The sequence below is a fragment of the Pristiophorus japonicus genome, chromosome 8 (assembly GCF_044704955.1).
Source record: "Pristiophorus japonicus isolate sPriJap1 chromosome 8, sPriJap1.hap1, whole genome shotgun sequence".
NCBI lineage: Eukaryota > Metazoa > Chordata > Chondrichthyes > Pristiophoridae > Pristiophorus > Pristiophorus japonicus.
Genome location: NC_091984.1, coordinates 5000313 through 5013980, shown reverse-complemented (window position 1 = coordinate 5013980; position 13668 = coordinate 5000313). Strand labels below are relative to the sequence as shown.

Sequence of the window (13668 nt, the reverse complement as noted above, 5' to 3'; positions counted from 1 at the left end):
GGTGGTTAGTGGTGTGCCACAGAGATCGGTGCTGGGACCAAAACTGTTTACAATATACATAGATGACCTGGAAGAGGGGACAGAGTGTAGTGTAACAAAATGTGCAGATGACACAAAGATTAGTGGGAAAGCGGGTTGTGTAGAGGACACAGAGAGGCTGCAAAGAGATTTGGATAGGTTAAGCGAACGGGCTAAGGTTTGGCAGATGGAATACAATGTCGGAAAGTGTGAGGTCATCCACCTTGGGGGGAAAAAAAACAGTAAAAGGGAATATTATTTGAATGGGGAAAAATTACAACATGCTGAGGTGCAGAGGGACTTGGGGGTCCCGTGCATGAATCCCAAAAAGTTAGTTTGCAGGTGAAGCAGGTAATCAGGAAGGCGAATGAAATGTTATTGCGAGAGGGATGGAGTACAAAAGCAGGGAGGTCCTGCTGCAACTGTGTAGGTTATTGGTGAGGCCGCACCTGGTGTACTGCGTGCAGTTTTGGTCACCTTACTTAAGGAAGGATATACTGGCTTTGGAGGGGGTACAGAGACGATTCACTTGGCTGATTTCGGAGATGAGGGGGTTACCTTATGATGATAGATTGAGTAGACTGGGTCTTTACTCGTTGGAGTTCAGAAGGATGAGGGTGATCTTATAGAAACATTTAAAATAATGAAAGGGATAGACAAGATAGAGGCAGAGAGGTTGTTTCCACTGGTCGGGGAGACTAGAACCTCAAAATACAGGGGAGCCAATTTAAAACCGAGTTGAGAAGGAATTTCTTCTCCCAGAGGGTTGTGAATCTGTGGAATTCTCTGCCCAAGGAAGCAGTTGAGGCTAGCTCATTGAATGTATTCAAGTCACAGATTGATAGATTTTTAACCAATAAGGGAATTAAGGGTTATGGGGAGCGGGCGGGTAAGTGGAGCTGAGTCCATGTCCAGATCAGCCATGATCTTGTTGAATGGCGGAGCAGGCTCGAGGGGCTAGATGGCCTACCCCTGTTCATAATTCTTATGTTCTTATGGATCGAATAGTTTCACTTTAAACCTTGAAAGAGATTCCCAGGTTTAACCCTTTCTGAGCAAACCCTGGGGACAATCCGGCCGCTTTGGTGTTTGGGTGAAAATGGGGAAAGTGGGGACTGAGCCAGGAGAAGAGGGAAGGTGGAGATTATCAGTCTTTCCATCTTCATCTTCAGTCTCCGAGTTTTTCCTCCTCATGTGTCCCGGTCTCAAATTCTGCCTGATTTACGCTGCTGTGAAGCACCTTGGGACGTTGTACTATGTCAAAGATGCTATATAAAGGCAAGTTGTTGTAGTTGTCATTTGTTGTTGTTGCTGACCTACATTGGCGACTGGTCCGCAAACGCCCCGATTTTTAAAATTCTCATCCTTATCTTCAAATCCCTCCATGGCCTCTCCCCTCCCTATCTCTGAAACCTCTTCCAGCCCTACACCCCTCCGAGATCTCCACGCTCATCCAATTCTGGCCTCTTGCACAGCCCTAATTTCCATCGCCCCACCATTGGCGGCCGTGCCTGAGCCCGAAACTCCAGAATTCCCTCCCTAAACCTCTCCGCCTCTCTCTCCTTTAAGACACTCCTTAAAACCTACCTCTTTGACCAATCTTTGGGTCACCTGCCCTAATATTTCATGTGTCCGGGTGTCACTTTTTGTCTGATTTATGTTCCTGTGACGTTTTACTACATTAAAGATGCTATATAAATGCAGGTTGTTGTAGTTGTAGTTGCAGGTATTTTTGTTGTTAAGAATGTACTTACATTTCTATCGCACCTTTCACGCCCTCAGGACGTCCCAAGGTGCTTTACAGCCAATGATCTATTTTGCTGGGAGATGCTGAGGGTTTTGAGAGGCGCTACATAAATACAAACTCTTTCTCTGAGGGGCCTGGAACGCTGGAGCTGATCAGAAACTCTCTCCTAACTTGTTCTTGTTGCTGCCCAGAATCTGATCGTCAATCAGCGGAAACACACCCAGAAACTGTCCTGCCACCTGGTTTGAAATGCAATAATTGGGAGAAAAATGTTGCTGTTTGCAGAGTGAAGCTGGAAAAGGGAGAGCGGACTCCCGGAGCGGGCAGTCCCCAGTCTAACCCAGCTGCTCAGCTTATTTGAAACCAGCTTGCCCTTGTTTTTTGCCAGGTGTAAGTGCAATCTTCACGCCAACAACTGTATCTGGGAGAAGGGGAAGCTGAGTTGCGAGTGCGAGCACAACACGACGGGGCCGGACTGCGGGAGATGCAAGAAAGGCTTTCAAGGCCGAGTGTGGAGAGCGGGCTCGTACCTCCCAATCCCCAAAGGGACGGCCAATGTCTGTGAGTAACCAGAGCTGCTCCGGCCCGGCCCAGTGCCGGCGCTAGATTCCATTCACATTTCATTCTCAGCCCAACTCCCGACAACACATCGACTCCAAAATACAGCCCCATGGGTGTCTGTGATTGTGTTAATGTGGGAACAGAGGCTCACAGCGGGAGATTGGACAGAGCCAGGGACAGAAATAGAGTCCGTGTCCACGGCTCCACACTGAGTGAGAGGGAAGGAGAGGGAGTGAGAGAGAGAGAGAGAGGGAGAGAGGTAAGGGGGGGGGGGGAGAGAGGAGAGGGAAAAAGAATGAGAGATAAAGAGAGAGAACAAAGGAAATGAAAAAGAAAGTGGGAGACAAAAAGAAATAAAGAAAGTGAAAAAGAGTGAAAGAGAGGAGAGAAAGAAAGTAAGAATGAGAGAACGGAAGAGATATAGAGAGGGAAAGAAAGAAAAATGATCCAATTAGTCCCACTTCCTGCTGTTTCCCCACAGCCTTTTGAAAGTTACTATTGAATCTGCTCCCACCGCCCTTTCAGGCAGTGCATTCCAGATCACAACAACTCGCTGTGTAAATAAACTCTCCTCACCTCCCCTCTGGTCCTTTTGCCAATCACCTTCAATCTGTGACCTCTGGTTCCTGACCCTCCTGCCACTGGAAACAGATTCTCATTATTTACTCTATCGAAACCCTTCCTGATTTTGAAGCCCTCTATCAATGTAATGTCGGGGTCAGTGAGTGAGGGGGAATCACTGGCATTATGTAGAGGGTGAGGTTAGAATAGCTGCAGGGGTTCAATTTGATGGAAGCTCACTCCGGACACACCTACAGATACAGAGCCAGCACTGAGGTGTAGACTGATGTGAGAATGGAATGTTAATGGCTGGATGAACAGCTGGGGAAGAGCTGGGGAGGGTGAGAGGAGAATAAGCCTCTGTGTAATCAATATCTGAAGCAGATCAGGAAGTGAAGGTTGTGAGGGACATCTGTGGCCATTGCTGTGTGTGGAATGTCCCGAGATCAATATCCAGATAGTGACATGACTGGGCAGTGGGAGAGGGGTCTCTGTGATGACTGATGCCCTTGCGTATTAACCCAGCGTACTTACACACTAATCGCACATAGTGGGAGTGTACCCACGCACTAACCTCACGCTCACCTTACGGGAGCACTATAGCAACTCTACCTGGTCTCACATAGGGCTGGTGTGAGCTCTCAGAGGGTGCAGTACGCAATCCCCGATGTGTTCTTTGTTCGTGAGTTTAAGTGATGTCGATCTCATGAACACTCCGTGTGACGGGTTGTATTAGTGTGTTTATTGATAAAGATTGTTAATCAGACGTCTCTCTAACTTTCATTGTTTCCGTTTCCCTCTCCAGGCCTCCCTGACACTGTCGCAAGTGGCCGTAAGTAGGATCTACGCTCTCTGACCTGCTGACCCAGAGCCCATTTCTGTATCAGGAACAAACCGCTCCCCTCAAACCTCCCTCATCGTCCACTGACCAAGGGACAAGTGTAGGTGTGAACAGGGACTGAGTGTGAACAGGCGTGGGTGTGAGCAGGGCTGGGATCAGGAGGCTGTGTGTCCATGTATCTATGGAGTAAAGTATAATCTCCTTGAGCGGGACAGCAGATATGAAGCAGGGAAGATGTAATATATACGACGCACATCTTAGCTGAGAGGAAAGTGCTTCTTAACTCTGTCTCAGTGAGAATGTTCAATGGGAAGTGGAGGGAAGATTTGTAGAAAGCTGATTGGTTGCTGAGGCAAAGATCAACGGGGATCTGTTGTAATCCCGTTATCCCAGATACAGGAATGGGAACTGGGTGAGTGTCTCAGATTTTGCATCAACTTGTTCCTGTTTATTTAACCCTTCGCATGCTGTCCGTGTCATTCCAAACCATTCTCCACATTGAATCCCCAAACCAACACACAGACTGACCGGAAGTGACCATATATCTCCCATACTGACCGGAAGTGACCATAACTCCCCACACTGACCGGGAATGACCATAACTCCCCACACTGACCGGGAGTGACCATAACCCCCCATACTGACCGGGAGTGACCATAACCCCCCATACTGACCAGGAGCAGCGTGACCATAGCTCCCCACACTGGCCGGGAGTGACCATAACCCCCCATACTGACCGGGAGTGACCATAACTCCCCATACTGACCGGGAGTGACCATAACTCCCCATACTGACCGGGAGTGACCATAATTCACACACTGACCAGGAGCAGCGTGACCATAGCTCCCCACACTGGCCGGGAGTGACCATAATTCCCCATACTGACCGGGAGTGACCATAACTCCCCATACTGACCGGGAGTGACCATAATGCCCCATACTGACCTGGAGTGACCATAACTCCCCATACTGACAAGGAGTGACCATAATTCACACACTGACCAGGAGCAGCGTGACCATAACTCCCCATACTGACCGGGAGTGACCATAACTCCCCACGGTGACTGGGATTGGGGCTCTGGGGCACCCTGGGCTTCGATGAAACATTACACTTTGACCCCAATCCTGCCCCTTTCCTGCCCAGGTACAGCCAGAACCAACAGGAAGAAACAGACACTCAAAACCTTTATCACTGACACAAACTGAACTGAAGATAAACGAGTTCTAATGCCTGCCGATGAATTTCTATGTTGCACTGAATTACTGAGCGTGTTGTTGCTGGATTCAGTCATGCTGAATAATAACAGGACGGTTCAGTCACATCCTGCATTACACAGTTTTCCTTTCACACCCTCAACCTACTCGAATGTACCCAAATCCCACAATAACCTGTCACCGTCCTCACCCTATTAAACCCTTGCTCCGCGGACCAGATTCCCGCTAATTAGCGACCGATCCACTTTGAGCGATGGCCTGGGCAGTGAGCAGATCCGGAGAAGCGATTGATTGAGCCGACATTGGCCCCTGGTCCAGCAACGTCTCCAATTTAGAATTCTCATCCTCGCGTTCAAATCGCTCTGTGGTCTCAGCCCTCCCTATCTCTGTAACCCCCTCCCACTCCACACCCCTGCTTATCTCTGTAACCCCTCCCACCCTACACCCCTCCCTATCTCTGTAACCCCCTCCCACCCTACACACCTCGCTATCTCTGTAACCCCCTCCCACCCTACATACCTCCCTATCTCTGTAACCTCCTCAAGCCCTACAATCCGCCCTAACTTTGTAACCTCCTCCTGCCCTACACCCTCCAAGATCTCTGCGTTCCTCCGATTCTGGCCCTTGAGCATCCCTCACTCATTTTGCCCCACCATTGGTGGCCTTCAGCTGCCAAGCCCTAAGCTCTGGAATTGTCTCCCTAATCCTCACTATCTCTCTCTCCTCCTTTAAGTCGCTGATAAAACCTACCTAATTGACCAAGCTTTTGGTCCCCTGTCCCACTATCACCTTCCATGTCTCGGTGTCAGTCTCTGTCTGAATGGTGGTGAGATGGAGATGGAAATGTCTGCATGCTTGTCTCTCGGACCCTCTTGCAGTCCCGGGCAGTCTCCTCTCAATGTGTGCAAATTACAGATGCTCTGTTCAGCCCGCGTGTTGTTCTCCAGCTGGGATCAATAATTGCTGATTTCCCCCGACACATGCAGCTGACCCAAAGCTCGATCACACACGGCCACGAATCTCATCACTAGAGGTCGTGAACCCAGCGCAAGGTAGGAGCTTGCAAACAAAGCGACTGGCTCAGATCAGGAAGAGAAAGCAAGGATTGCATTTAGAAACATAGAAAATAGAAACATAGAAAATAGGTGCAGGAGTAGGCCATTCGGCCCTTCGAACCTGCACCACTATTCAATAAGATCATGACTGATCATTCCCTCAGTACCCCTTTCCCGCTTTCTCTCCATACCCCTTGATCCTTTTAGCCGTAAGGGCCATATCTAACTCCCTCTTGAATATATCCAATGAACTGGCATCAACAATTCTCTGCGGCAGGGAATTCCACAGGTTAACAACTCTCTGAGTGAAGAAGTTTCTCCTCATCTCAGTCCTAAATGGCCTACCATCCCTGGTTCTGGACTTCCCCAACATTTGGAACATTCTTCCTGCATTGAACCTGTCCAGTCCCGTCAGAATCTTATACGTTTCTATGAGATCCCTTCTCAGCCTTCTAAACACTAGTGAATAAGGCCCAGTTGATCCAGTCTCTCCTCATATGTCAGTCCAGCCATCCCGGGAATCAGTCTGGTGAACCTTCGCTGCACTCCCTCAATAGCAAGAACGTCCTTCCTCAGATTAGGATCCCGAGACCAAAACTGAACACAGTATTCCAGCTGAGGCCTCACCAAGGCCCTGTACAACTGTAATAATACTTCCCTACGCCTAAACTCAAATCCCCGAGCTATGAAGGCCAACATACCATTTGTCTTCTTCACCGTCTGCTGTACCTGCATGCCCACTTTCAGTGACTGATGAACCATGACACCAGGTCTCGTTGCACCTCCCCTTTTTCTAGTCTGCCGCCATTCAGATAATATTCTGCCTTCATGTTTTTGCCCCCAAAATGGATAACCTCACATTTATCTACAGTATACTGCATCTGCCATGCATTTGCCCACTCACCTAACCTGTCCAAGTCACCCTGCAACCTCTTAGCGTCCTCCTCACAGCTCACACCGCCACCCAGCTTAGTGTCATCTGCAAACATGGAGATATTACATTGATTACCTTCGTCTAAATCATTAATGTATATTGTAAAGAGCTGGGGTCCCAGCACTGAGCCCTGCGGCATTCCACTAGTCACTGCCTGCCATTCTGAAAAGGACCTGTTTATCCCGACTCTCTGCTTCCTGTCTGCCATCCAGTTCTCTATCCACGTCAGTACATTACCCCCAATACCATGTGCTTAGATTTTGCACAACAATCTCTTGTGCGGGACCTTGTCAAAAGCCTTTTGAAAGTCCAAATACACATCTACTGGTGCAGCATTCCCTCAGTAGTGCCCCATCGACAGTGCGGCACTCCCTCAGTACTGTCCCTCCGACAGTGCGGCACTCCCTCAGTATTGCCCCTCCGACAGTGCAGCACTCCCTCAGTACTGTCCCTCCGACAGTGCGGCACTCCCTCAGTACTGTCCCTTCGACAGTGCGGCACTCCCTCAGTCTTCTCTTCTTAGGCAGTCCACCAGAGTCGAGGATGACTTGCTTCCACACTACAGTTCTAAGGTGACTGATGAGTCCAATGTGGGATCTACAGACTCTGTCACAGGTGGGGCAGGTGGTGGTTGAAGGGACGGGTGGGTGGGGTGCTTGATTTGTCGTACACGCCTTCTTCCGCTGTTTGTACTTGGCTTCCGCGTACTCCCGACGAAGAGACTCAAAGTGTTCGACGCCTTCCCGAATTGAAGCTGTTTGTAAAGTGTTGGAGACTTGTTTCACCCCCACAGTCTGAGCCTCCCTTGCCCCGGCTCGCACTCATTCCTGTCGCTGAGGTTGTGTCGCTATGTTTTATTGGGATCAACCGTGTGCAGTGTGTGTCTTGTCTTGTTTCTGCAGATTGTGAGTGTCACCCTGATGGCTCGCTCCACCATCGCTGTAATGACACGGGATATTGTGAGTGTAAGAAGGGGGCGACAGGGCCCAAGTGTGACAAGTGCCTGCCCGGATATTACTGGCACAGAGGCTGTCGAGGTAAGTAACCGTACCAGCCCCTCCCCTCACTCTGCCCCGGCTTCTGTGTGTCAGGGTCAGCAAAGTATCCGTTAGCAGAGATACCGTGGGGCGAAACACAGACGCATTTAGTGAGTGAACCCTCCTGGAATCTCCCATCACCTGCCACACAATTAGTGGCACTGTTCCTCACAAAGGGAGGTCTGGAGTTCAGTGAGGGGAGTTTCATAGAATCACACAGCACAGGAGGAGGCCATTTGGCCCATCGTGTCTGTGCTGGTTCTGTGAAAGATCTATCCGATTAGTCCCACTCCCCTGCTCTTTCCCCATGGCCCTGCTAATTTTTTCTTTTCAAGTATGTGGTGTCCTTACATCCTGCTATAGAATCACACGAGGCATGTACTGCAGGCAAGGTCACTGTGTGACCTGAACCTTTATTCCCAGGACAAAGAAGTGATGACCCTCCATGGGACCTCCCTTTATATACCTGGATGACCAGGTGAGGAGTGCCTCCCACAAGTTCACCCCCTGTGGTCAAGGTGTGCATTACTCAGGTATATACAGTGTACAGTGTTGTTACATAAAGGTTACAATTGTGTGAAGGTTACAAACATGACAAAGTATTTATCCAATCCACTTTTGAAAGTTACCATTGAATCTGCTCCCACCGCCCTTTCAGGCAGCGCATTTCAGATCACAACAACTCGCTGCGTCCAAAAAATTCCAAATATATTGTATACTACATTACCTTTATCGACCCTTTCTGGTGGTACTTCATAGAATTGAATAAGGTTGGCCAAGCATGACCTTCCCTTTTGAAATCCGTGCTGACTACTCTTTATTATATTTTCAGTGTCTAGATGTTTTTCTATTACATCTTTGAGTAAAGATTCCATTATCTTTCCTACCACCGACGTTAAGTTAATTGGTCTATAGTTTCCTGGACTTGTTCTATCTCCTTTTTTAAATATAGGAAGCACATTAACTGTCCACCAGTCCTCTGGCACTATTCCCTTTTCTAATGAATCTTTATATATATGTAACAGTGCCTCTGCTATCTCTTCCCAACTTCTTTTAATATGCGCAGATACAATCCATCTGGACCAGGGGTTTTATCGTCTCTAAGTTTGATCAGTTTATCAATTATCTCACCCTTTCCATCTTAAATTTCTTTATAACTTTTTGATCTCTTCTTCTAATGTCATGTCCACCATGTTAGTGTCCCTGGTAAATGCTGAGGCAAAGTAATTATTGAATATTTCTGCCATTTCGCTGTCATTACCTGTGAGTTTATCGTGTGTGTCCCTCAGTGGCCCTCTCCCGATCCTCATTCCCCTTTTGTTATTTATGTGTCTGTCGAATACTTTACTGTTGCTTTCGATATTCCGTGATCATTGAATTCTCTACTTCCTCTTTCCTAATTGTTTCTTCACTTCCTTCCTCACCTCTCCGTTTTCCCTTTTGGAACCCGGGCTGACTATTCTTTGTTATATTCTCGGTTTCTGGATGTTTCTCTAATAAAATGTTGCTGTGACAGTGCGAGCCTGGGAGCGGCGATGGTTGGAACAATCTGTAACCGGGGGAGATTTTCAATGAGCTGACCTTTCTTTTCTCTGGCCTCTTGCAGCGGGCGTGTGCGATAACTTGCTGACGCGGTGTGAGAACGGAGGAGTGTGTGAGGACAATGGGAGGTGTGTGTGCCCCGCTCCCTACACTGGGCTCCTGTGTGAGAAAGGCCAGTGTGGGGAGGGAGTGGGAGGGTGTGTCTCCCAATCCCCGCGGGACCCCACCTTACACCAGGTGCTGCTGTCGCTGACTGTGCTGCTAACCGCCGCTAACGGCCGCCCGCCGCTCTGACCGGCCTCCAGCGCCATGGCCGCTCACGGGAAGCTGAGAAGAGTGCAGGAGAATCCAGCATTTACTGCATCGCCGGTAAAACACGCTCCCCTCCCCCACCCCCCGGGAAAGGCAAACTGGAACCGAGGCCGGAGCCCACCCACCCACCCAGCCCGACTGGATCTGAGAGCCCGGAAGGAATGGGCAGTCAGTGGGGACTGGACTCTCGCACTCTCCGCGGGGCCGAGGCAGCTGCTAATATTCATTCTGTAATCGCCAGCCGCTCGGCCCATGTCCAGCTTTAGGACAAAGACAGAAAGAAAGGACTCACATTTCTACAGCGCCTGTCACCACCTCAGGACGGCCCAAAGCGCCTCACAGACAATCGAGGACTTTTTCAACAAACAGCAATGTGATAATGGCCAGACAATCTGTTCTAGTGATGTTGGTTGAGGGATAAATATTGGCCAGGACACCGGGGAGAACTCCCCTGCTCTTCTTCGAATAGTGAAATGGGATCTTTTACATCCACCTGAGAGCAGACGGGGCCTCGGTTTAACGTCTCATCCGAAAGGCAGCACTCCGTCAGTGCAACACTCCCTCCCTCCCTCACAAACTAAACACGCATGTTACACGCCATCACTCATTCCATCCACTCCCTCCCTCTCGCTTCTGCCCTCACACTCACCCACCCTCTCTCCCTTCCTCCCTCTCTCCCCCACCCTCGCTCTCGCTTTCCCTTTCACACTCACTCACAGCCTCCTCCTCTCCCACTCTCATTCTACCTCTCCCTCCCACACTGCCTCCCTCCCTCACTCTCCCCCTCCCTCTCTCTCTCTCTCTCTCCCTCCCTCTCCCCCTGCGAGGGTTGCTGAGTGGGGACCAGGTATTCCTCCCTCCCTCCCCCTTCCTGCGAGGTATGCTGTGTGGGGACCAGGCCTCTCTCTCGGTGCATTGTGACCTGAGGGAATGTGAGGGGGGCTTCAGTGAGCATTGCTGTGATCCTTGTCGCTGGGTTTTTGTGTAATCACTTCCCCCGACCCCCTCCTTCTGAAATCCCGCTCCTATCCTGGTCTATCCACGGAGGCCGCATCAGTCCCTTATGGGAATAATCCTGAGCAGCGATCAGAGCATCAATGCGTTTATTTTATTTTGTATTAAGATGAAGTTATTTTTTTGCTATCCCACAAGTTGCGATGTAATTTGTGTATGAATCGTAGTTTGTGTTGGTGAATATATCTGCCACTGTGGAACTCCCAGCGATGGAAGCAATGAGACCATTTTCTGCGTCTGATTTTCCTGCAACTGCAATTTGCTGCATCAAAGAATTGGAGTTTCCGGCTCGGGAAAGTGTCCTAAGATCCAGCAAAGGACTCGTCCCTTTACACTGGACAACAATAAATGCTCCTGCAGCAAGTGTCCTAGGTCAGGGTCCGGGTCCGAGGGAGGGGGAGGGGGTGGGTTCAGATGGAACAGTGGATTCAGGAGAAGCAGGAGGTGGAGGTTTTCCCCGGGGGTTCAGACTTTGTGGATTCCAGGAGCCGGTTGTACGGAGGCGGCCCCACATACCCACAATGCAATGCAGCAGAGAAAAGGCCCCATCGCCAGCTCATGCCCCTCCGATAGTGCAGCACTCCCTCAGTACTGCCCCTCCGACAGTGCCGCACTCCCTCAGTACTGCCCCTCCGACAGTGCAGTGCTCCCTCAGTACTGCCCCTCCGACAGTGCAGCGCTCCCTCAGTACTGCCCCTCCGACAGTGCCGCACTCCCTCAGTACTGCCCCTCCGACAGTGCAGCACTCCCTCAGTACTGCTCCTCCGACAGTGCAGCACTCCTTCAGTTCTGCCCTTCCGACAGTGCAGTGCTCCCTCAGTACTGCCCCTCCGACAGTGCAGCGCTCCCTCAGTACTGCCCCTCTGACAGTGCAGCACACCCTCAGTTCTGCCCTTCCGACAGTGTATTGCTCCCTCAGTACTGCCCCTCCGACAGTGTAGTGCTCCCTCAGTACTGCCCCTCCGGCAGTGCAGCGCTCCCTCAGTACTGTCCCTCCGGCAGTGTATTGCTCCCTCAGTACTGCCCCTCCGACAGTGTAGTGCTCCCTCAGTACTGCCCCTCCGGCAGTGCAGCGCTCCCTCAGTACTGTCCCTCCGGCAGTGCAGCGCTCCCTCAGTACTGCCCCTCCGACAGTGTAGTGCTCCCTCAGTACTGCCCCTCCGACAGTGCAGCGCTCCCTCAGTACTGTCCCTCCGACAGTGCAGCACTCCCTCAGTACTGTCCCTCCGACAGTGCAGCACTCCCTCAGTACTGTCCCTCTGCCAATGCAGCACTCCCTCAGTACTGCCCCTCCGACAGTGTGGCATTCCCTCAGTCTTCTCTTCTTAGGCAGTCCACCAGAGTCGAGGATGACTTGCTTCCACACTACAGTTCTAAGGTGACTGATGAGTCCAATGCGGGATCTACAGACTCTGTCACAGGTGGAGCAGGTGGTGGTTGAAGGGACGGGTGGGTGGGGTGCTTGATTTGTCGTACGCGCCTCCTTCCGCTGTTTGTACTTGGCTTCCGCGTACTCCCAACGAAGAGACTCAAAGTGTTCGACGCCTTCCTGAATGCTTCTTCTCCACTCTGAGCGGTCATGGGCCAGGGATTCCCAGGAGTCGGTGGGTCGTGACATTTTTTCAGGGAGGCTTTGAGGGTGTCCTTGAAGTGTTTTCTCTGCCTCCTGGGGCTCGCTTGCCGTGACGGAGCTCGGAGTAGAGCGCTTGTTTCGGGAGTCTAGCATCGGGCATGTGGACAATGTGGCCCATCCATCGGAGCTGATCAAGTGTGGTCAATGCTTCGATGCTGGCGATGTTGGCCTGGGAGAGAACACTGATGTTGGTGTGCCTATTCTACCAATGGATTTGCAGAATTTTGCAGAGGCAGCGTTGGTGGTACTTCTCCCTCAGTGCTACACTGTGAATGTTGGTCTGGATTGTGTGCTCGTGTCTGTGAAGAGAATGAGTGTGAACAGTGAGCCAAGGCTGACACCTCGAGCCTGCCTATTGAAATGGTTTGTCCAGCAGTAAATGTGCCCTTGATGCTGTTCCCCCTCTGGGTAAAGCTGCCCGAGCCTCCCTTTCTCTCTGTCGCTCGGTCACTGCCCCATTGGGTCGCTGCGCTGAACAATTGTCGGGGACAATGTGAGGGGCTGGGAGCGAGAGAGTGATGGGCAAGTGCAGATTAGTGTATTTATATAGCGCCTTTAACAGTGTAAAACGTCCCAAGGCACTTCACAGGAGTGTTATAAGACAAACATTTTTCACCGAGCCACAAAAGAAGAAATTACGGCAGGTGACCAAAAACTTGGTCAAAGAGGTAGGTTTAAGGAGTGTCTTGAAGGAGGAAAGAGAGGTAGAGAGGCGGAGGGAATTCCAGAGCTTAGGACCCAGGCAGCTGAAGCCACGACCACCAATGGTTGAGTGATTATAATCAGGGATGCTCAAGAGGGCAGAATTTGAGGAGCGCAGACATCCTGGGGGGTTGTGAGGCTGAAGGAGATTACAGGGAGGGGCAAGACCATGGAAGGATTTGTAAACAAGGATGAGAACTTTGAAATCGAGGCATTGCATAACCGGGAGCCAATGTAGGTCAGCGAGCACCGGGGTGATGGGTGAACGGAACTTGGTGCGAGTTAGGACACGGGCTGCCGAGTTTTGGATGACCTCAAATTTACGTAGGATAGATTGTGAGAGGCCAGCCAGGAGTGCATGGAGGAATCAAGTCTAGAGGTAACAAAGGCATGGATGAGGGCTTCAGCAGCAGATGAGCTGAGCCAAGGGCGGAGATGGGCGATGTTATGGAGGTGGAAATAGGCGGTTTTAGGTAATGCCGCGGATATGTAATCAG

General features: G+C 50.6%; 1 protein-coding gene across 1 annotated transcript in view; it reads left to right on the top strand.

The window, feature by feature from the left end:
- LOC139268003 (netrin-G1-like) overlaps positions 1-9855 on the top strand; it is a 40772-nt gene extending 30917 nt beyond the window's left edge. The window contains exons 3-6 of the mRNA XM_070885967.1: positions 2154-2326; positions 3693-3719; positions 5929-5994; positions 9575-9855. Coding sequence (XP_070742068.1) covers positions 2154-2326; positions 3693-3719; positions 5929-5994; positions 9575-9804 — 496 coding nt within the window. The 3' untranslated portion in view covers positions 9805-9855. The remainder of the gene's footprint in view (positions 1-2153; positions 2327-3692; positions 3720-5928; positions 5995-9574) is intronic.
- The last annotated feature ends 3813 nt before the right edge of the window (positions 9856-13668 follow it).